Source organism: Ambystoma mexicanum, chromosome 3p, assembly GCF_040938575.1.
Source record: "Ambystoma mexicanum isolate Mex_15411 chromosome 3p, UKY_AmexF1_1, whole genome shotgun sequence".
NCBI classification, from domain to species: Eukaryota; Metazoa; Chordata; class Amphibia; order Caudata; family Ambystomatidae; genus Ambystoma; species Ambystoma mexicanum.
In genome coordinates this window covers 892517455-892540596 of record NC_090925.1, presented here as the reverse complement: position 1 = coordinate 892540596, position 23142 = coordinate 892517455, and the positions used below count along the sequence as shown (strand labels likewise).

General features: G+C 45.3%; 1 protein-coding gene across 4 annotated transcripts in view; it reads left to right on the top strand.

Moving 5' to 3' along the window:
• The window catches only part of CHD6 (chromodomain helicase DNA binding protein 6), a 2307824-nt gene that overhangs the window by 116617 nt on the left and 2168065 nt on the right, over positions 1-23142 (top strand). For all 4 annotated transcript variants that reach the window (XM_069652122.1, XM_069652123.1, XM_069652121.1 and 1 more), the window contains exons 3-5: positions 10456-10597; positions 20690-20836; positions 22824-22889. In XM_069652122.1, coding sequence (XP_069508223.1) covers positions 10456-10597; positions 20690-20836; positions 22824-22889 — 355 coding nt within the window. The remainder of the gene's footprint in view (positions 1-10455; positions 10598-20689; positions 20837-22823; positions 22890-23142) is intronic.

Below are 23142 nucleotides of genomic sequence, written 5' to 3'. Positions count from 1 at the left end.
TGGCACGGCTATGGGCTCCCCAATCGCACCCACGGCAGCGAACCTTTATGTTGAAAATGTTGAGTTGCTGTTCAGACTACTAATCCATACTTTTTGAATATTGCCTTATGGCGTCGATTTATTGACATCCTGATAATATGGGATGGTACAGTTGACTCATTTTGCGAATTTTTTGGGTGGATTAACCAACATAATCGATATTTACAGTTTACATTTACCTATAGCCCAGAAAAAATGATTTTCTAGACATAACAATCTGGGTAGACAAAGACAAAAAGATACTACAGGTTAAACCTTTTCATAAAAAAACTGATTAGAATGGCCTATTGAGTTTTAATAGTTTCCATCCGCGGCATACTCGTGAAAATTTACCATTCGGTCAGTTCATTAGACTGAAGAGAAATAGTACTCTGAATTCTACTTTCCACACAGAAGCTGACCCACTGAAGGAGAAGTTGATTAACAGGCATTAGCCCAAGAAAATCGTCAAAAGAGCGTTTAAAAGATCGATTAACAACCATCGTGGAGCATTGCTTGAATACCGTTCAAAAAATCAGGACAGTAATAACATTGTCTTTGTGAGCACTTTTAATTAAAAAAAAGAATGAGGTCATCAAAATTATTAAGAGAAACTGGCATGTTTTGGCAGGAGGGGAGAGCCCGTTAGTCCTTTGTGTGCCTATAAAAGAGCGTCTTATTTGAAAGAATTATTGGCTAAAAATGATATTGCTCTAAAAGGAAAAGAACAGATCAGCATCACAAAAGCGTGGGGTTTACCCTCAGCAGTAGGTCACGCACCATGCGGTAAGTGTGTTAATTGTAAATACATCAGTAGAACAAGAGAGGTGGACTTGGGACTTACAAAGTTATGGCAACAAACTAGTCTTACTAATTGCAATTCATCACATGTAGTATATGCTGTGTGGTGTCCGTGCCAGAAAATGTATATTGGAATGACAGCGTAAAGTAACCATACGTATCGGTGAACACAGGAGTTGTATTCGCAACCGGAATGTGCAGGCTCCTATGGTGAGTAATTTTTTGGCAATGGACCATGATGAGGAGCAATTGAAATGGACTATTTTGTGGCGATTAGACAGAACTAGTTATGCTGATGCTGACCTCAGAAAACTGCAGTACAAAGAACAGTGGTTGATTTTTTTTAACTAGGTCAACAGTCATAGGACTCAATGAAGACATTAATTGGAGACATTAATTGTGGCTGGCCCATAGGTTCTCTTGTACAGATGGTCATAGTGGTTTTGGTTGTCCCATAGGTTCTCTAGCGCAGGAGTTCGCAATGAGAAGTGACTACGATGGTCGTTTGTCGTTTGGTGTTATTTTTAGAAAATATATACTAAATGCAGTTATGGTCGAGTGTCGCTTATTAATGAGTGAGGTCACCAGCAATTTTGAGACCGGCACTAGTGTGGTGGACGAGTGCTCACAGATTTTGAGTGGTGTTGGTCTTCTCTTGTATTACTCTGACGGTTGTGGGCAGTGATGCGCACGGAGATCGTGTCGCGTGTAGATATAATCTGCGATACGAGAGGATGCTGGATGCAGTCACGTGACATCGGAACTTGGGATACGTGGCACGTTAGACGGAATATAATCACGTGACGTGCTCATGTGATATCGGATAGGTTCACGCAATAGAGACCGACTGACAAATAGAACACTCGGTTACCAGCCATAGAGCGACTTCGCACAGATTGAGGAATGAGAGACGGAGAGAACATGCACGAGCTTCTGTAGGGGTAAGTCTATCAGTCTGTACGATTCCGGATGCTGGGTGTAGGTAGTGACGTTGCGTGAAACTGTAGACACAGTGGCATTTGAAACCACATACGTGACGATTGGCTTTCTTTACACAGGTCCCCCCGGCACATATGATTTGAAGCGGCTGACTGTTTAACGCGACCACGCGTATAGAGAACCACTTCAGATATAGCAGCATTAAAGTTGGGATCGTAGTTCCTGAAACCTTTTTATCTTTTGGACCTTCTAGGAACAGGTAATTATTGCACCTCTGATGGGAACCCTGGGATAGACCGGACAGAGCTAATGGCTGGATGTTTTGGAAAAAAAAAGTTTTTTTAAGAGTAGAGTGGAAACGTTAATAAACTTCTGAGAGGATGGGATTCAGAGAGAAAGTAACCTAATCAGATAGTATTTTCTTAGGAGAACCTATGTGAAAGGTGAGATAAGAAGAGAGGAAGAGAAATGATCTTAAGTAGATCTTCTACATTAGCAGTATATGTGATACTGTCTAATTTGAAAGTGGCTGTTATATTGTCTAGTGTTGATGCTACACACCGGTTTGAGTTGTTTGGCATCTCAAGTGTTTTTCAGGATTTGAGCGGTCAGATATATTTGTTTGGAGACTCCCCTACAGAAACCGTTGTCGAAATAATTATGACAAAGAATGATGCGGTAAACCCTAGTTATAGTATACTGAGGTACTACTGGCTAGGAAGAATGACAGCGATTTGTTCCTTGTTATGTTCCCCTTTTGTGTTTTCCCAGGTCATTAATTGTGTGGCACAAAATTAGCGGTGCATAACAAAGAATCATTTTTAAGATTGGATCTACCTCATGCGAAGAGATATTGGTGAAGGGTACAGATGGTCCCCCTGATGAAGTTCTTTAACACTTTGTCAAAGTAAATTGGTTTTGAACGAAACATGTTGGGCAATGTAGTATATTGTGATTGAGTGACAATAGAAACAGTATTCCGATATTTCGGACACTTATCCTCCCCAAGGTAGCATTAATGGGGTTAGGAGTACACTTAAAAGATATATTACTTGTACAGTAGTATCCTTTAGTAATAGGGAACTAATGAGCTACCGACCATTTGGTCTCTTTAGAGTAAGTGGTCACCCTTAAGTTGTACACTATTAAGTTTTGTATAGGCAGGTGATGCAAGGGTGAACACCACATAGGTGATTAACACATGGGAATTGTTTTATTGGGATTTTATTGTAAAAAGGTTTTTATGTATTTTTGCAAATTTTCATGAATAATGTTTTATAAAATCAAGTGTTATGTTGTTTATGAAATTAAAAATGTGATTTATAAATTGTGACTCTGACTGAGTGCCTATTTGTTAAAAGCACTTGGTGTCGGTTGACTTGGGAGATACAAGAGGTGAGAACAGGGTGACGTGGTTTGACCTTTGGTGTTAGGATTGTCCCGAATTTGCATTTAAGGAGTCTGGTCACCACGTCAGTAAATTGGCTCCATGTTTCTAGATGGTGATTGTATCCGGACAAGCTCAGCCTGTCGATGTCTGCTCTCTTGCACTTTTCCTGCTGCCTCCCACTAACTCAACCTCCCCTCCTCTTTCAGAGCCGCCAGAGCGCCAGGGGACCACTCCGGTGGTGATAGTGCGCGGTACAAATGTCCTTTATCATTAACATATAGAAAGGGTTATGTCTAGAATGTCCTCCCTAGCAGACTTCTACTCCAAGAACCCAGAACACTTCCTCTCCTATACCCCTGACGGTGCTACTCCCTCAGGATCGAGGATGGAGGATGGAGGATGGAGGAGGGACGATGGAGGAGGGAGGAGGGAGGAGGAGGAGCCAGAAGCCTATAGAATAGACTCCCCGGTAGGCAAAGAACCTCAAGTTACCGACTCTCCAGTCGACAACCAGCCCCTCCTAAATGAGCTCTTGACTAGAGCGGCAGAACACTTCAGCATAGACACTCAGGGGGCACAGGAGGAGAGGGACTTTGCTGAGGAACTAGTAGGAGAAAAGAAACCCATTGCTCAGGCCATACCAATTCTCAAGTCCATCCAACGGAGAATTGATCCTTCCCTTCTCAATCCTAACCTCACCAGGGCAGTAAACCCCAGAATCGAGAAATTGTAAGGGCAGCCCTATCAGACCTGCTTTACATAAGGGGGCAACTGAAGCCTGACTCCCTGTTACTAATACCTGGAAGAGGGTGGGAACGCCTCTATCGTCATCATCTGAGGCCCCCCCCCCCCCCGACAAGGAGAGCAAGAAAATCTACGGGTTGGGAAGGAAGGTAGCCTCCACTTCCGCTTACCAGGGAATGATTGCCAACTCCACCACTCTGCTGGCTAGTTAGAACTGCCACCAGTGGGAGCAAGTAGCTGCCCTCATCGACTCTGCACCGGAACCTTTAAAGGGCCAGTTGGCCCAGGTTGCGTCGGAGGGGAGAGCCGTGTCCGGTTGCATCCTTAAGGCAACCTTTGATGCCGCAGAGAACGCCGGCAGGCTAATAGCAGAGAGCACTGTCATTAAGAGGCATGCTTGGTTAAGACAGTCGGGGTTTAAACCCGAGACACAAGCATCCTTAATCGACATGCCGGTGGAGCCTAATCTACTGTTTGGCAAAGCGGTAGAGGAGGCATTAAAGAATGCCAAAGATGAGTATGAGACTCTGACAAGCCCCCTAATCAAAGAGGCAATAGTAATTTTCATCGCCCACGCGGCCAAAATTCACAAAGAGGCTCCAACTACTCACAGGGACAGGGTACATCATGGGGTAACAATCAGCAGTCTACCCAGAGTTACAGCGGAGGGAACAAGAGCGGCCGTGGTAAGGGTAGAGGCAGCCCAAGCTTGGGAAAGGATCACATCAGACAGATGGGTGCTGTCCACAGTGTCCGCAGGATACTGCATAGAACTGCTTGTGTGTCCCCGAAACCACTCTCAACTTCAAAAAGTACATTCCTTGGACCACCAGAAGATTCTCCTCGAGGGGGATTGTCAATCTTCTAGCAAAGGACGCGATAGAACTCGTCCCGGGCAACCAGGTAAAAAAGGGTATTTATTCAACCTAACTCCATGTGCCAAAAAAAGATCTGACAATGCGCCCAGTATTAGACTTACGCCCTGCAAACAAGTATGTCAAGCCCCAAAAGTTTTGCATGACTACACTCCAAGAGGTAATCCCCCTCCTAAATAGGGGGATTACATGGCAACATTGGACATGAAAGATGCCTATTTTCATATTTCCATGTTACCAGCACACAGAAGATTCTTGCGCTTCAAGGTAGACAGTCAGCACTACCAGTTCAAGGTGCTGCCCTTCGGTATAGCCTCGGGTCCACGGGTATTCACCAAGGTACTCGTGGCGGTACACCTATGCAGGGAGGCAATCCTAGTGTACCCTTACCTGGACGACTGGCTCATCACGGGGGAGACCCCAGTAATTTGCAGATCAAACATTCAAAGAACGATCGACCTCCTCTTCGAATTGGTTTTCTCCATAAACGAGAAAATATCAAGCCTGGTGCCAAGCACCTCCAAACAGTTCCTAGGAGCTGTCCTAAACACTCAAGAGCGGTTGGCCTTTCCATCAGAGGAAAGAATTCAGAATCTACTACTGCAAATTCCTCTTTATCCGCCCGGTCGCCAGATAATGGTGCGCAAAGCAATGCGTTTGCTAGGCATGATGGCGTCATGCATTTACCTGGTCCCACACGCGCGCCTGCGCATGCGACCCATGCAAGAATGGTTGGTGAAACAGTGGTCTCGGGCAAGTGGCCAGTGGGACGATCTAGTGGTTACTTCGCCTCATCTGCCAGCTCTCTCTCTCTCCCCAAGCAATTCCCTTACTGTGACTACTATCTATCGGCAACCTGGTCAGATTTCTTACTTCCTCTGAGTGGGCTGACCTCTCCTCCTCACTCCTGGCCTCCACCACTCAACTCCTCCTTCTTGGAGACTTCTCAACATCCACCTGGATGCCTCCTGTCCCCCCTCTGGACTCTTTCGCGACCTATGCGGCTCGCTCTCACTCACCATTCTCCCCTCTGGCCCGACTCATTCTGCAGGGCACACTCTCGATGTTCTGGACCTTCCCCTCTGTACCTCTCTCCACTCCTCTCTCTTGGAGTGATCACTTTCTCCTATCCTCCCACCTCACCCTCCCTACCCTCCAGGCCAAGCCACCTCCATCACTGCCACCCACCTTCTCGGTCATTCGACCTGTGAAGCGTGTGTCAGTTGAGGCTTTCGCCACCACCTTCTCACCCCCTCGTCCCCCTTTGGCTGACTCTCACCCTGACACAGCCCTCTCCATGCTCCACTCTTCTATATCTGATACTCTTGATATCCTTGCCCCTGTCATGAGAATCCGCCTGAAGCCCAAAGCCAAGTGTAACTACTGGTATGACTCAGATCTCTTCACCCTAAAACGCAAGTGCAGGGTGGCCGAGAGGAAATGGCGTGCTTCATGTTCATCCACTGACAAACTGGCCTGTTGCCTGCTGCAAAGGCAATACCGACTCTCCGTCCTCACCAAGATGAGAGCTCATATCCAAGCCCGCATCTCTGCAGCATCTAACAACTCGGCTGAACTCTTTAAAAATCTGCAAGAAACTAGCCAATCCTGTCGCAGTCTCCACCTCTCCTGTACCTTCCCAGGCCCTCTGCACGGCACGGGCTTCTCGCTTCATTTAAAAAAACTCAGGACATCCTGTCCTCACTCTCCTCCTATCGCCTCCCTCCCTCCATCCCTTGCTCTTCCTCCGGCCCTTCTGCAGCCAACCCTCTCCCTCCCTCCTTCTCTGCCTTTCCCCTTTTCTCTGCTGACAAGGTTTCTAGACAAGTCTGATCTATGAAAGTCTCGTCGAAACAGGTTCACCCCTGTTCCTCCAAAACTATCAAGGACCATATTGACTCCTTGGCTCCTACCCTGGCTGATTTCTGCAATCACTCCTTCGCCACTGGAGTCTTCCCATCCCCCTTGAAGCACTTCCTTGTGCACCCCCTCCTTAAGAAACCCTCTGCCGATCCCTCCTGCCTGGCTAACTATCGCCCAATCTCCATCACTCCGTTCCTGGGCAAGCTCCTGGAGAAACTGGCCATCTATCTCCCAGCTTAATCTCCACACCGAATCTGTTGGTTGTCTTCATGACCATCAGACTGGCTTCAGAGCTGCCGGAAGCACGGAAACTGCTCTCTTGAACATCCGTGAAGACCTGCTCTCCAACCTTCACTCCAGCACCCTGTGTGTCCTCATCTTGCTTGATCTCTGTTCTGCCTTCGATACTGTCAACCATGCCATCCTGCTCCAACGTCTCCGTGATAACCTGGGTATCACTGGTCAGGCTCTGGCGTGGCTGACCTCTTTCCTCTCTGACCGACCCTCCCAGGTGCAACTTGGGTTCTTCCTCTCCGATATCTTTTTCTCTACCTGTGGTGTCCCCCAGGGATCTAACCTCTCTCCCTGGCTGTTCAACCAATACCTGGCACTCCTAGCCCACTGCATCGCCGCTCTCTGCCCCTGTTTTCAGTGCTATGCAGATGATACGCAGCTCCTTTTCAGGCTACCCTCGGCCGCCTCCTCTCCTTTCCCCATCTCTTTCTGTCTGTCTGCTATCCAGGAGTGGTGTGCCGCCAATGACCTCTGCCTTAAGGCCAGTAAGACTGAGATTTTAGTCATTGGCACACCCACTCCCTCCTTCCCTGCAGCTCTCTGGCCGGCCTCCCTTGGCCCTCTTCCTGCTCCCACCTGCAAGGCTAAAATCCTTGGGGTCGCCTTCGACTCCATACACTCCTTCTCGCCTCATATCTCCGACGTCTCTAAGAAGTCACACTGCCAGCTACACCTCCTCAGAGGTATTCTTCCTTTCCTCTCCTTCCCCCAGAAGCTCACCGTCTCCAGAGCCCTGGTTCTCTCTAGACTGGACTATTGTAACAGCCTCTATCTAAATCTGCCTGCCTCTACTCTCCTGCCTCTGCAACTTATCCAGAACAGGACTGCGAGACTCGTCCTTGGCCTCAAGCCCAGGGATCGTATCTCTGCAGGACTGGAATCTCTGCATTGGCTCCCAGTGGCTGCGAGGATTAAGTTCAAAACCCTGTGCATTGTCCACAAGGCCTTCTGGGGCCTGGGGCCGCAATACCTTCAACTCTCTTCCAAATATCTTCCTACTCGAGCTCTTCACTCATCCGCCTCCAACTCTCTCAGGGTCAGTCGCTTCTCCAAGCAACAAGTTGGTGGTAGATCTCTCTCTCTTCGGCAGGGGCCTCCCTCTGGAACAGCCTTCCTGCCTCCCTGAAACTTGAGGAGAACCATCTTCGGTTCCAGAAGCACCTCAAAACCTTCCTCTTTGCTTCTGCTTTCTCTCCCCTGCTGAATTCCTGGCTGAAACTGCACTGGTTACCTGGCCACCCTTCTGATCTCGGGCCCTGGCCCCGCCAATTCCACACCTGCACTGCCTCCCTGGCAACCTCTGCACCTGGGGACTGTTATGTATCCCTACAGTCCCCCTACCAGCACTTATGTCTGCTCTTACCTGCCCTTGCCACCCTCTGGCCGTTCTATTATCTTATTTATTCTACTATCCCATGTACTGCACTTCCCCTCTCCCATCCCCCCGCACTTATCCTTTTCCCCTTCCCATGCACTTGCGTGATCTGAATGACACCTGTCCTAGTAAGATCGTTGTCTGTCTTTCCTCTGTTCCCCCCTCCCTTGCCTCGTTGTGCCCCGAAACACTTGCGTATAGGCGAGTTACAAATGCCATATATCATAACATATATCATATATCAAATCCTATATCGTATCCTGTGATGTGACAGGGGATGGCGGGGCACTCATTGTGTAAAGATCCATCTTGCTCTGTATGTTCCCCTTCCTGGGTTTATCCTTTGCGATCCCTGCAAGAGGAATTTGCATCCAAATGGTCCTCCGTGACTGCCAGAGTCCCCCCCCCTCGATTTACCAGTGTCCATGTGAAATACAGTGGACTGTCTCAATTATCCCCTCTTCAGTAAGGTCCCACAGTAAATTGGGCAGCACTTGCACGCCCAACTGCCCCTGCATCTCCTGGTTTTACTATGCCCACTTTGCCCTGTGAGCTATTGTGACCCCATGATTTCCGGTATTTATGCAGTTCATACAGTGCCCCCCAGTGTAAGGGTCCCTCTTGCCGGGTCAAGTCCATTATCACTGTGTTCGTGAGAGAAGATGAAGTATGCAGGGTTGCCCCCCTGGTTGAATTGATGCAATCTATCAGTGTTGTGGCATATTTATTTAAAGTACAGCCGAGAGAGGGAGGGAGGGAGGCAGGGAGGCAGGGAGGGAGGAAGGAACTCTGCGAGTGATAGGCTGGTTATTGGCTCCCTGCTGCTCTGCGATGGTGCCCTCACTCCTTACACCACACAGTGTTGGATCTGCCCTTGTCTCCTTCAGCCGGTACAGCACACGCACCCCCCACCTAGCGCACCAAAATGGCGAGCGACCTCAGGGAACTTATTGGAGTTCACTGATGTATGGTCTCCCTTGCACCGATTCTCACCGGTGTTGCTAGGGGTTGATGGCCGAAAGACTCTGCTATTGCGGTGTTATAAAATTCAGCAAGATCTTGACCGCAAATAGGATCTTTACTTGAGGATGCCAGCTGCCCCAGCAGAGCAGCAAAGGCTCATGTCTACATGAGCCGGCTGCTCGACTCTGCCCCCTGTTAAAATCGCATATAACGAGTTCTCCCAGTATGACCAAGACATTCAGCAGCAGCCCAACTTCCAGGAGTCTTCAGGTAATTATCAGGAACTGATCTGAGGAATGCATAGAGTCTCTCCCACTGATAACACATGAACTTGGGCTGGCTTAAGCCAGTCCACCAATCGCATTTCAAGCAACACACACAGGTTCTGGTGGCCAGTCAATCGGACTGACCTTAAAAGCCACCAGACACGCCCTCCCACATTGGATGCAGATTGGGGCGTCTGTATGACTTCAATCCAGTCTACCCCAGTTTAAACCACAATCAAGTATGCCTTTTATGTGCTCCGGATGAGCCCACGACAACAAAAGGGCCATTTTGGTTGTTCATAGTTACCCACACAGATAAAGGAATGGCCACAAATGGATGAGAACGGGGTTAAAAAATAAAAAAATAAATGCATCCGTACCCAATGGCATCCATATTGGGTGCATTGGGCTATTAAAGCAGTACAAGTTGCCAAAAGCCTGTCGTAACCAAACTTTGACAGCTGCCACTAGTCTGCTGCACAATAGAAGTCCCAGTAGTCAAAAAGGTAAGTTGATAATCCATGGAAGCCAGCAAACATTTAGGGGTCCCAAAAAGCCAGAGTCAGTACCCGCAAAAAATGAAAATCTACCCCAACGCATACCAATACGGCAAACACTTACTTTAAATGCGTTTGCAGGCTCTTTTCCTGATTTATACTGAACGGACTAACTAGCTCTTCAGAGTCTGTAAGGCAATCAGCTGATGCAGGAAACAAGTTTTCAGAAACTAATATTTGTTGTATATCTTTCTCTTGATTTGTTTAAAATCTGTAAATGGGCAACATTGTAGGGTGGGGTGGTTCTTTATTTTGTCTTCTCCACTCCCATTAGTATGCAATGCACATTCTTGTCTGTTCATTCAGCTCGCAGAAAGAATACATTCAAATTGCTCTTCCGTGAAACTTTTTTCAAAATTGTATTTTTCAGCAAAGCAGAGGGACTACCTCTTGTTGAGAAACGAACAAAACGGAAACGTGAAATACTTGATGAGAATTCGGAATCTGAGAATTCATTGCTGAGCCCTGCCGGGTACAGTGCAGAAGAATCAATTGAATCGTTTGAAAGTCAGGTAACACATTCTGAAATTCTACCTCTGAAACCTGTGTCTTTTTTGTCCTGTGTATTGTGGAGGATCAGGAGGCGGCGCACGCAGTAAAAACATTTTCACTATATATTGTATTTAAAGTAAAAGACCACCTGTCTTGCCCTATGTCTATGGGGTGTTCCCTACTTATTTTACTAACTAAGGTGCTAGTCAGTCAGTTGTCCAAAACAAGTCTGTTCACCGTCCAAGTCTAACCTATCTGACCCTACCACTAATTTGATTAACTAAGACCAGATGAGTGACTCACTTCTCCTGGTTGCTGTGTTTTGTCATATGGTTTCCTTGATTCTATTGTCTCTAGCAGTAGACCATTCATAAGTAATCTCTGGTTATCCAGTTCTGAAGTTCTTTTAGGGGACTGGTCTTTTCCCCTCCCTCTTTCTTAGAGAATGTCTTAGTTCTGTTCAGGTTCCATTGTTCTTTCTTGTAGGGTTTGAGTCCTTCTGGTATATTGATCTCCTCTCGAATGTTCTGGTTGTTGAACTTCCCATTATAATCCACCTCTTCCCGAGTGCTGTTTCATGTATGAGTTTCCTCTTTCTGAGCTCCCCAAGTGCCTTTTTCGAGTATTCTCGCTTATCGTCTGGATATGGGTCAACCTTTCCCTTTTCCCAGGTTAAGAAATGTCCAACTCATGGCCTGATTCATGGAAGTGTTTTATAATGGTGCAATCCCATAGGAAAACCTTCCATGAATCAGGCCCTCAGTTTCTCTCCCCCTTAGTGGTTTTCAGTTTTCTCCTTAACTCGATAACACAGTTCTGGTTTTTCAGATTATTTCCACTTCCTTTCGCATTGGTAATGGGACGGGTTTTGTTTAACTTATGAGTTGCTCTTGACCTTCCGTTGGTCCTGCTCCCTGTATTTCCTTCTGTTTTCAGGTTTATCAGTGTTGTTGCATGTAGGACGCTGGGCTCTTTCTTGCTTTCTTCGTAGCCCAGTGGTTTACTTTGTGCTGCTTTTCTCCTCTGCGTTCCGCTCTTGCTTTCTGGATAGCACTGTTTGCGTGACTCGTATCGGGAGTTGTTTCATACTGCTGGCAGTGTCGGCATCGTTGTACATGCAGGCTGCCCACCACGATTTCTTTGTGGTCACGCCACCACCAAACTATCTGTTCCACAGAGTTCAGATGTCCTCTGCTTTCACACGCTGGTTCCTCAGCGTTTCTCGCTCCGCGTTGGAGCTGCTCTGGTTTACTCGGGCTCTGTGTTCTGCGACAGCCCACCTCCTTCCACTCTGCTCCATACAGGGGACTTCCCTTGGTTCTCTCTGTGTCTCTCTCTGCTTCCGCCCTTTCTCTCTGGCCCTTTGACACATCCTTTTTCAGCATCCTCAGCATAGTCCATTGGAAACTTTGATTTAAAGGGATAGCCTCAGTTTCTTGTCACTGATGTAGGTTCACTTTATCTTCATGAAACTGGTAACATTCTGATGTATTAAACAAGTCCATATGCCATCACTTGGAGGGCATCAGGGAGTTCCTCAAAGCAACCAGAGTCCTTGCCCTTGCCCAATGGGGGAGTCTCTCCCGGTGAGGTCCCACTTGCCTCGACCCTATGGAGGGTGATGCGGGGCAGGCTCATCTCCCTTGCCTCACAGGGGATGGGGGTCTCCCCTTTGGGGAGAATGACCAAATTCCCTCAATTTGTCAAAGTATGAAGAGATTGTCTTTGCTTATGAGCACTGACTGACTTCCAGCTTCAAATAATATGTGAGGTGTCGGAGTTAAGGAGGCAGACACAAGGGTGATTGGTTGTTCAAATGCTTTTATTCAAATAATAAAAGGGGTTGGAAAAATGCCTCACTAGCCCCAACTGAGGGGTTTCCCTGCCTCAACAAAACGAACTAATGAGACAGTAGTCGAGATGTCCAAAATAATATTCACCGTCCTGTGTCCAAAACCTATTCTGACCCGTACACTTGAAATGCTAGAAAATCTACTACTGTGAAGGCATCAGAAAGTAGATACAGACAACAGAGTGGAGTTTGGGCTACACAGGTTTAGACAAATCAAGAGGGTTGGGAAAAGGCCCAACTTGCCTTATCCTAAGGTGGGATTTCCCTACCTAATTGACACCAAGTCTGTCTCAGGAAGTCCAAAGTAAATTTCTGTCTGCGTCCAAAAACCTATACTTGCCTTCACAGCTACTTGCACATAATGTGTAGGGATATCCGCATCAAAATGAGAAGTGTTAAATAAAAGTTCAGAAATTCTTCCAGCTCTTTTTGGCAAAGGGGTTTTCCCTTCCCCAGGATAGTTCACTTTACTGAACATAGTCGTTCCTTTCGCCAAGCTTTCAAGTCTCTTGATGTTCAAAACCAACACAATTCATTGGAATACTTCCCAGCTTTTCAGGCTTCTGTGCCTTTCACCAATATCGTAAAGTTAATTTCCTTTAGTTAAAAATACACAAGTCTTCCTTGATATTCAATCATAAATAAAAGGATGAATTAAGTGGCTTTTCCTTTAGACGAGTGTACTCAGTCTAGGTGCAATTGATGGACCACACGGCCCACCCATTACAGGTCACGCAACCGACAGACCTTGCTTGCTGCTTCTTCACAGTAACACTGCCACTGTTTCAGCTTTACAGTGGTATGGGACTTAAATTCTTGCTACTTTTTCAGTACTTGTTTTGCCACTATTCACTTGTTAATTTGTAAGATTATCAAATCTTCTCAAACCTTTTGCCACTGCACATTCTTTCAAATTACACAGTTGCTCTTATCCTTATGATACTTGCGCCAATGGTTGGACACTTGCTTTCTATCGGTTAGGTATTCAAAATTATTTTCATTTCACTTCAATTAGTCACATTGAATAAAGCAACCTCAAATTCCCAATGTACTCTGCTGCTGGGAATTTGCTACCCTGTTCACAGGCTTATTCACACTTTCAAAGTTCACTGCTTTCCTGGCCCTTCCTTGGCCTTATCGGTTTCATTTAATTCACAGTTCACTATTCACAAAATCCTTTCATTTATTTCAGCCTTCAGGTTCTCGTAGTTATCTGTAGTTTAAGTTGGACCAGCATGCTGATTGCCTCCACGGCCCCTTGCTCACTCGAGTGATCCAACCTGCATAAACCACGCGGTTCGCACCACAGGCTCCCACAGTCATTCAGACTGCCTTGACTCACCAGGTACACTGTCTCCGGGTAGTGTTCTCCGCGCTGGCAGACTTCTGTGGCTGTCACTGCTCCCGGCTCTGCATGCCTCACCTCTAGGGTTTCTGCTGCCTTGGGTTCAGTGAGAGGGTGTCTCCTTGACTGCAGGAGGTAGGCAGACCAGCCCTGCCACCAGAGACCTTCTAAATGCTCACGCCACGATCTGCTTCCGCTACAATGACTCTGCAGTTCCTTGGCGCTTTGGGCACGCGTCTCCCTGCCTTCACCTCCTGGCTTCTCCTGCAAGCGTTCCACAGGTGATCTCATTAGCCTCGCCTGTGAGGGCCATTTATACTGCCCTCTCGTCCCCAGTTGCAGGCAATGTTTCTTTTCTGCCTAACGGTCTGAGTACTCGCCATCCCCCTTCCTCGTCCCAGTACCTCAGTGGTGTTTGTGTATGTCTGAGGTAATAAAGAAAGAGTGCATGACTCTGGGTTGTCTCTCCCTCCTCTCAGTACCTGAGTGGTGTGTTTTGGGAGAGTATTTTCTGGGATAATGGGGAAGAAATTTGGTAATACCCTATAATAGCCTGTGGGCCATTTGACTCATTATAAAAGGGAAAAGGGGGGGATACTGTATCTCACCCAACGGTGCCTCATCCCCACTCCCCAAGTCTCCTCCACCCAAGTGATCTTCCCTCACATATCCACCCCCCAGGGTCAGGATCCAAAAGCGACAGCCTTTCCCTGACTACCTGGGATGAGGATATATTGGGGAAAGAAGTGAGGACACCCTTGGATTCCTCACACTACAAAGGGAAAATACATTCTTTACTCTGCTTTCCTACTGCCTTCTCCAACTCTGTTTCACAAGGTTCCAATGTGTAAAGTAAAGCCAACTGAAAGTAATGTTTTCTTATTCGTTGGTTAAGAAGTGGCTTTCTTCTCCTAAATAGTGTTCAGCAATGCCAAGTGGACAATCCTCTTCCTTGGTCTTTCCTTTAGCGAGCAATTGCTTAAATGGTGTTTCCCTGGTCTTTGGCAGACTGTGTTTGTTCTGCTGCCAAGTATTGCCATTTATTCTCCAATTATACTTTTGAAAGTCACTGGAACGAGGAAGAGAAGTGCATTCAATAACTAAGCAATTCTCTTTGTTGCCTGTTTTCTTTATTATTGAATCTCATGGGTTATTTATCCAAATAAAGTTGGTGAATTTATTCTCTTTTGTTCCCATGTAGAAGGGTTCTTGATTTATGCTTAATAGTCTTTCTTTCATAGGGTAATTTTTAATAGGCTTGGTTATGCGGCTTACGATATTGCAGCTGAATATGAAGTCCAGGAACTCCGTGGGAGATTGGCAATCCACTTCAGACTGATGTCGACGCCAGATATCCTTTTTCTCCACATTGGTGACGTTTGCTTCTTTCAGTAGACCTGCAGGGCCCTGCTCTGCTGATTAATGGTGGTCGTTGCACCGGACAACAAAGCTGATGCCTTCTGGTGCCTATTTTCATTTGTCAGTAACACCAGCCGTAAAAATTCACGCCGCCAGTAGACTCGGAATTTGCTGAATCTTAGAGGGTCTCATCAGATGTGCGATCTTTTGGCTTTGTCGACTCCACCTTCTCTGAGACATGGGTCTCAGAGATTATATGGTCATGCTGGCATCCCTCCGCAAACCGCGTCTTATGATATACACCTCCTGGGGTTCTCCACGCTTTGCTGATGACCACCTTCAATAGTGGTATAACCCTGCAGAGAGTGCTTTTCGGCTTTCTGTCTCGCTTTTCCAGTCCGCAGGTTTGTGTTCTTTTGTTACTTTTCTCTTATAGCACTTTCATGCCCTTCTTTCAACTGTCTTCTTCCATAACTCTGCCATCCACTCCAATAACTACTACTACTACTGCTGCCACATCGACTGCTGCTGCTGCTACTACTTCGACTACTGTTCTTTCTTTTCTTGTCCTTTGTTTGTTTTTATTCCCAGGCTGGTCTTCCTAATGAAACTACTAGATCGTTCATACCACTTTTGCACATCCTGTTGGGGCCTCCCCGTCCCAATACCACACATAGTCCCAGTATAATTTGTCATAGGAGATCCCCTGCTCTCCCTCTTCAGTCACGTCTCTGTGTAATGGGTGCCAGTTTATTAGGGAATCGCTGGATAGGATTTGTGGGAATTTAATTATGTATGTCTTTTTCCATCACGTCAAAGATAGCTAGCAAATGTAATTCTTGATTGCATGCGAGTTCCTGAAAACGTTATAGTTCCTGCTATTCAGTTAATTCAAATGGTATTTAATTTCAAAGGACACTTTTTTCTTCAATGTATTTTTTGTAGGCGAGTTTGAGGAAGGTACACACTAAAGAGAAGGGAAGATCTTTATGAAACCCATGCAGTTTTTCTCTGTATATGATTGGTCCATTCATGGTCACTGAATTACAGCTCTCCTAGCACAGGGCCGGCCCACTTATGCATCAGAATGTGGTCATGGGGTTCAGATCAACCAGTTGAAGATAATGTTGGCTCATAGGAAACTCCACCACCCTTCACCTAGCCTACGTCACTCAAAACTCTGAAAAGAAAGCATATTGACCATTAAGATGATCCCAGATTCATGGAGTCTCTTGGTGATCGGGTCTCTCATCCCAATTACCCTTTGACTAGGGTAGCCTCACTGTGGTGCCCTGGTGAAGTGTGGTTGGAAAAGGGTCCACTCTGTTCACTGTGCATAAATTCACATTTATTCTGCGATGGTGGTTGCATTTCAATGGGCCCCACCTGTCCTGTTTGAGTAATTGCCTACACGCTCTAAACAAACCCACCCCATTGTTGATAGAATGCCTGTGTATATGTTGAGATCTCTCCCCATCAAGGGCAATTCCTCGAATGCAATTGGATGCCTATAATGGATCGGTTTATAGCAGATTTTAAATTTCGGTCTGCGCTGCTGATGTCCTTGATGGGGAGAGCAGCAATGTTTAAAATGATGTTGCTGCCCAGATTCTTGTCCGTGCTTCACAACACCCCGGTCAGGATCCCAGAGTGAGAATGTCAAACGATTGAAAGAGCTCTGAGGAGTCTGCTGCTGAGAGTCTTGCAGCCCATGCTTTATATAAATAGTATAGCTCTCTCAGGGATGGCTGGGTAGGACTCCCAGACCTCCAAAAGAACTACTGGGTTTCACAGTTGGCTGTGGCAAATGAATGGTTGCTGGGAGAGCCGACAAGTCCACATACTCAAGTGGAGTGGTATGAGATGAGAGGTCGAGACCCTTTGCAGGTGATACATGGGAAGATTAAAGGGGTTTGTTTGCCCCACATTTCACAACTAGTAGTGCGGGTATGCAAGACGGCTACAAAAGAGACTGGATGAGAGGGGATAGTAACCTAGAAGGCCCCAATGTGGCACAACCGAGAACTACTAGAATTGATGAAACGGCCCAATAGCATGTGAAGAATATAAGGGTCATGGGAGATGTGCTGGAGGCGGGCTGGATACAGTCATTTCAAGAGCTGCAGCAGAACTTTTAGTTGGCGGGACCGGATAATTATCAATATATCCGATTCAGACCTGGCATGTTGTCCGTGTTCCAGGGGAACTAAGAGTGCCTGGAACAGACCCCGGTCGAGGCCAACAATCCTATAGTATATCAATATAAATGTATCCCACCCTAAATCTAGAATATCTGAAAAGAAATTTTAGTAATCACTAGATAATTCCTTTACGGGTGACCTGTAAATTCCACCATCATCCAATTCAATTACTCATAGAAGTCTTGGGATAATTGAGCCGGTTGGATAGGGAAGACATTTTTTACTCTCGTGCTCTTTAATTCACATTAGTAAAGTGCATTTATACAGAAAATACAAAAAAAGGTTTGAACTCAACAGTGATGTCTGTGTAACATTTAATAATAAGTAAATCACAATAAAAGTAAACCTTTTGTCTTCATGATTCATGACAAAAAAACATTGAACAACATAACAAACAAGAATTAAAGTTTCAGAATGTGACCTAGAGAGTGAGTTTAAAAGAGGAAAACTTAAATCCAGTTCCCTTATTATATAGCCTATTGTGGGTGTCATGGAAAAATATATCCCTGTATCTTTCCCTGGCAATTGCCCTGTTTGGTAAAGAGGCAGGAATTTATAAGGGTTCACGAATGTCCTAGGGCTGCAATGTAGCCTGGTATCTGGGTCTTTATGGTTAAAGAATCCTATAGACCTCCTTACCAGAAAGGCAATTTCAACCCTTTAACCAGATACTTGTCAATTAAGCAACACGTCCATTGGAGAACCTCCAGCAGAGGTGGCAAATTAATGTAGGCCCACTGAAGGCGGAGTTGTGGCAGAAGCCTTAATGGCCCTGAGAGAAGTAGCTATCCCGGCCTGCTATAGACTTGTACAATTCAAAATCCTCTATAGGACTGACTACACCAGTGAGCTGCTGTTCAAATGTGGTTGAGCAACGGACCCTAACTGCTTAAGTTGTTATACAGGAGAAGGAACATATTATTGTACATCATGGGGGGTGTCCCAAATTCAAGCATTATTTAGCTGGGGGTATTACAAAGGGTGTCCGCTGTGGTTTCTCAGCCGCTCCCGGCTGACCTGAAAACTGTTCTTGTTCGTAATTTGGGGAGAGCTGGAGTATTCACAATATCAAAAAATATTCCTAGCTAATGCACCGATTGTAGCAAAGAGGAATATAACCATGTTATGGGGAGCGCATGAGGCTCCCAGGCTGTCTAAGAGGGTTGTAGGCATTGATAACTGAATGGCAATGGAAGAACGTATGTATAGGTCCTGAGGATGCCTCTATACATTTAGCAAAATCTGGGGCACATGGTGGAGTGCTGAATGACCCAGACAATGTGGTGAGATGTCTTATTTTCCCCCAATGCGACTCTGGGGAGTTTGTGGGGGATGGTGACGGGAGTCATTTATTTTCACATCTTGACTGCATTATTGTATGCAACACAGGACGATAGCCTGGATAAGCTGATTTTGAAACTGCTTTGTAGTGATTGTTTATTAATTACTTGTTATTGTAAACCAAATAAAACATTATTAAGAAAAAATACACTAGTGGAGACAAGTCAGGTTGAACGTGAACAGTCTTAAAACTGTGGGGACCTGCCCTTTCTGACAGGTGGAAGTGCTGCAGGGCTGCCAGATTTGATGGTAAGGATGTGGATGAAAAAGATAGGCCTGCAGTTGTTTCCCCATTTGATTTTGATGAGCTTATTTTCTGCTCTTGGACATTGATCGGTTCTTATAGCAGAAACATGCAATTGCTGGCTGTTGGGAAAAATGTCTCTTTTGGCAGCTTTCTCTTCTACTTCAAAGGGACCTCCAGTATACCTGCTGACTGTTTTGAGACCCTGTCCTCGTGTTTAGGAGTGAAGTCGTTTCTGCTGAACTCGCTTCCTTGCTTAACTCATTTAGTTATGGGGCATTGGTTAGTCCTTAAAAGATTTGCAATGCAGGGGGAACTCTTTCTCATTTAAGCCAATGGTGTAACACTACTACATTCTTTTGGGAAAAAGTAATGCAGGGGAGTCAAGTGTCTTCTATCTTTTGACTGTAAAGATATTTTTTCTAGCCTTGATGAAGCCCAGATTGGCAAGTGGAAGTGGTACCTTTATTTCACACTGTTTGGGTGCACTCCTGTGATGAACCTTTTATTATTTTGCTCTATTGCAGCCTTTTTTTCACTTCAGAGCTTAGAGCGGCTGGCCATGTTTAAGCTTCCGTGCCCTTGTAGCGTTCTACCTCAAGGGCAAATATGGTTATATATGGGTATCCTACTCGTGGGCTCAGGCCAGGGGCTGGTAAGTAGCCTGTGTTTACATTGGACTGGTCTGCACTAATGGGGTTAAAGACAGCACAATGACACTGCTCTGACTTTTTTCCTGATGCTTTGTTCAGTAAGTTTGGAAAGAAGTCTCTGAATTCACATCAGCTAAATGGTTAAGGTACTAAATAACTGATCTGGTACCAAGAAATTTAATACAGAACCCCTATTTCATTGCCATTAAATGCTCACCGGAGGCTGAATGATGGGTTCCATGAGGCTCACGAGATGATGTAGTGGAGGGCATTTACATAACGCCCACTACAAATTCAATATTGTGTTTTTTTTGTTATGCAGCAGGTGTGGGTAGTAAGAAGAAAGGGCAGCGATAACAAAATAGAAAGAAGTAATGAAAAGAGCTGGCTAGAAAGAGGTGGGTAGAAGGAAAGATAAATAGAAATATGGAAGAAAAGTGGCCATAGAGAGAAATAGATGGAAAGGTTGATAGAAAGAAAAGGGTAGAAATAGGGTAACCTGGCAGAGAAGGAATAGGGATGGATGGAAAGAGAAATGGGGATGGAAGCGAGGTATGCAAAAGTGAAAAAAAAAGATAGAAATGCGGTAAGTGGGTCAAAATACCAGTGCAGTTAGAAATATGCCATTTGTGAAGAGTCCTTTTGAGTTATATAGCTTTGCTTCAGAGTCAAACGTATTTCCTGCAGTCTCAAGCCCATTAATGACACTTTGGGCAGGAGTTCCGGAACCCTTATCTTTTGGAAACTAAACTGGCAATGCGAAAGAGGCACTCAGAATGTCTTCCCAGAGAAAGCATTTTGACGGCCCCCATCTGTTGCTGATCTCCAAGATATGATATGATATGATAGGTTATTTATAACGCACTTAATACCCAGAGGTTTCTAAGCGCTGACCCGGGGCTCGAACCTGTGTTGCTTTGTGTCGTCTTGCTTCCAAGGCGAGCACGTTGCCGCTGAGCTATCCTCCCAAGACCATATGATTCTGGTGGTTACTTGAATGTATTAAAATGTATAAGTATATGCATGGAAGAGCCCCATTGAAACTATTTTACTGAATTCAATACAATATTTTCCAATATGTAGCGATGATTTTTTGGTACAATATTCTTATTTTCAGAAACGGAGGTCAGGTCGTCATGTAAAACGCCGAAAATACAATGAAGACCTGGATTTCAAAGTTGTTGATGATGACGGGGAAACAGTTGGAGTGCTGGGGTCAGGACGAGCATCATCCCTGTCCACATCTCTCGCATGGCAGGCAGAGGTACATTATAGCTTTTTCATTTACATTTTGCTTAGCTAAAGTTTGCATAAATACGATGTGTGGGACATGCTAAAATTGATAGTGTTTGATTTGAATAAAAGTGGAGTTCCTGTTTATTTCCAAGTAAGTGTACTGCAGTAGTATCGAAAAGCTTCACTACTAAAAACTATAGCCCCACTCTAGCTACTTTCTGTGGACATTATTTCTTTGTACGTTACTGAGCTTCAAGTTTCTGCCATTTTTAGTTTTTTTGTCTGGCTAGACAGATCTTTCAGCAGTATGTGAAGGGTCCTTGATGATAAACTGATATTGTGGGATGCATAAATAGTGCTGCATAGTCAAAGCGCTATTATTTTGACAGCTGTTTGATAGAAGCTAATGCAACTCTTTAAGTTGGGAAGACACATACAGGTGGTACTTTTGTTCCTCTGCTGATTCATACATTGATTGTTCTGAACTTTAGCACCACTTTACATTGTGGTTAAGGAATATGACCAGAACAACCAGCTGTTCTAATAGTCCGGATGTGCCGTTGATTATAGTATAGCTGCACGCACTGCGTCCTGTTACCTCAGTTCCTAGTTTTCCTCTCCCTGTGCTCAGCCATCTTGAGTAGAGTAACATAACTCCTTATGGGTGTTGAAAAAGAGGGCGATGAGGAATCCGTGGGTGGAATATCCTTCAGAAAGAACATTACCAGGGTAAGTTATTTGCTCTTCTAATGGATTGTGTCCTCACACAGATTCCGTCGTAGATAGACTTCCGTAGCAGTTTTGAAGATCGAGGTGGGAGATGCGGCTACTATTGTTGTTTCCATCAGCACATAATGTTGTGCAGAACCGCTCTTCCAAATTGAGCGTCCTGACCCAGCAGGGTATCAAGCAATAGTGCTTTGAGAAAGTATGGCGGGATGACCACGTTGCAGAATTGTGAATGTCCTGCACTGGTGCATCTCTTTGTAAATCCGAAGTGGTTGCCACTCCCCCGGTGGAATGGGCTCTCAGTGACATCTTTTCCAGCAATTGAGTAGCACTCAGAAATAGACTTGGAATATTCAAACACCATGTGATTCTATGAAATATACCAATACTGGAGAACAAGGAGTTACAGGCAAGTGGCTTATTCCTTCCTCTGAACTGTGCACAGAGCATGCACAGATTAGATAAAACGAAAGAAAATGCCCTGGTTTTATTTTTCCTCCCACTCCCGGTACCATCCTATGCCAGCAGACCCATACCAACCACGCAGAACATTTTTTTGTGAGGACCAATATGCTCACATAAGGTTGTCCTGGACTTCTGCACCAGGTGGTGCGGGTAGTCCATTTTACAATCATGAGGGGCTCTGCTCTAAGCTGAAGTCATGATTAGCTAGTATGTTTGTCCGACAACAGTATTTGCGGATCTCCTGTCCACAGGATATTCGACAATTGCATAAAAAACAAAGCCTTTTTCCTGTTTGTCTTTTGCATCCATCTGCAAGAAAATGAGGGCCTAGGGAGGGGCAGTCCTTTTTTCTGCCCATCCTTGCATTTTTTCTTATTTGGTGTCAGTTTTCAAACATTTGAACATTGTTCTGTTTAGTTAAGTATATTTGTGCTTCAGCCTTTCTTTTCTTGGTTGTACAAACTGGAAGAAATACTGCTCTACATCCTCCTTATCTCAGCCTTCAGAGAAAAGCGAATAGAATTAAAAAGGCAATTTCATTTTGATATGTTGACCACTGTTGGATCATTAAGAAACAAAACAGTGGCTCTTTTTTTGTATTACACTTAGTGCATGGTATATATGCGTGCATGGTTACCCATACCTATACATTATAGGATGTATATCAAAGTGTGCTCAGTGGTTATTTGTGTTTTGCAAAGAGTTTGTTTCATCCTATTTTGAAAGTAGCACCCATACACACATTTTGTTTATTGCAGTTGTTAGCTTGAAAATGCAACATCTGTGAGAAACGCTAACCTTTTTGCAAACTGTCTCTTCAGGAACCTCCCGAAGATGATGCCAACATCATTGAAAGGATCCTCACATCCAGAATGATTCCAAAAGAGGTAGGCTGCCTATGAGTTGTTTTGTTCTAACATCTCATATGTTCGTGGTTGGCTCCAGCCCCATTACGGTTAGTGGGTTAAACCTTTGGCCCAAGGTTGGCATCCAAGTCTGGGGTGTACTGGCTATAGTGACATTTCTGAATAGTCTAAATGACACCCAAGATGAAACAATAAAGCATTTAGTTTTATATTGTCCTCACTTTGAATCCAGTAGACAAAATCTCTTGGCCGATTACTACCCAGAGTTGACGCT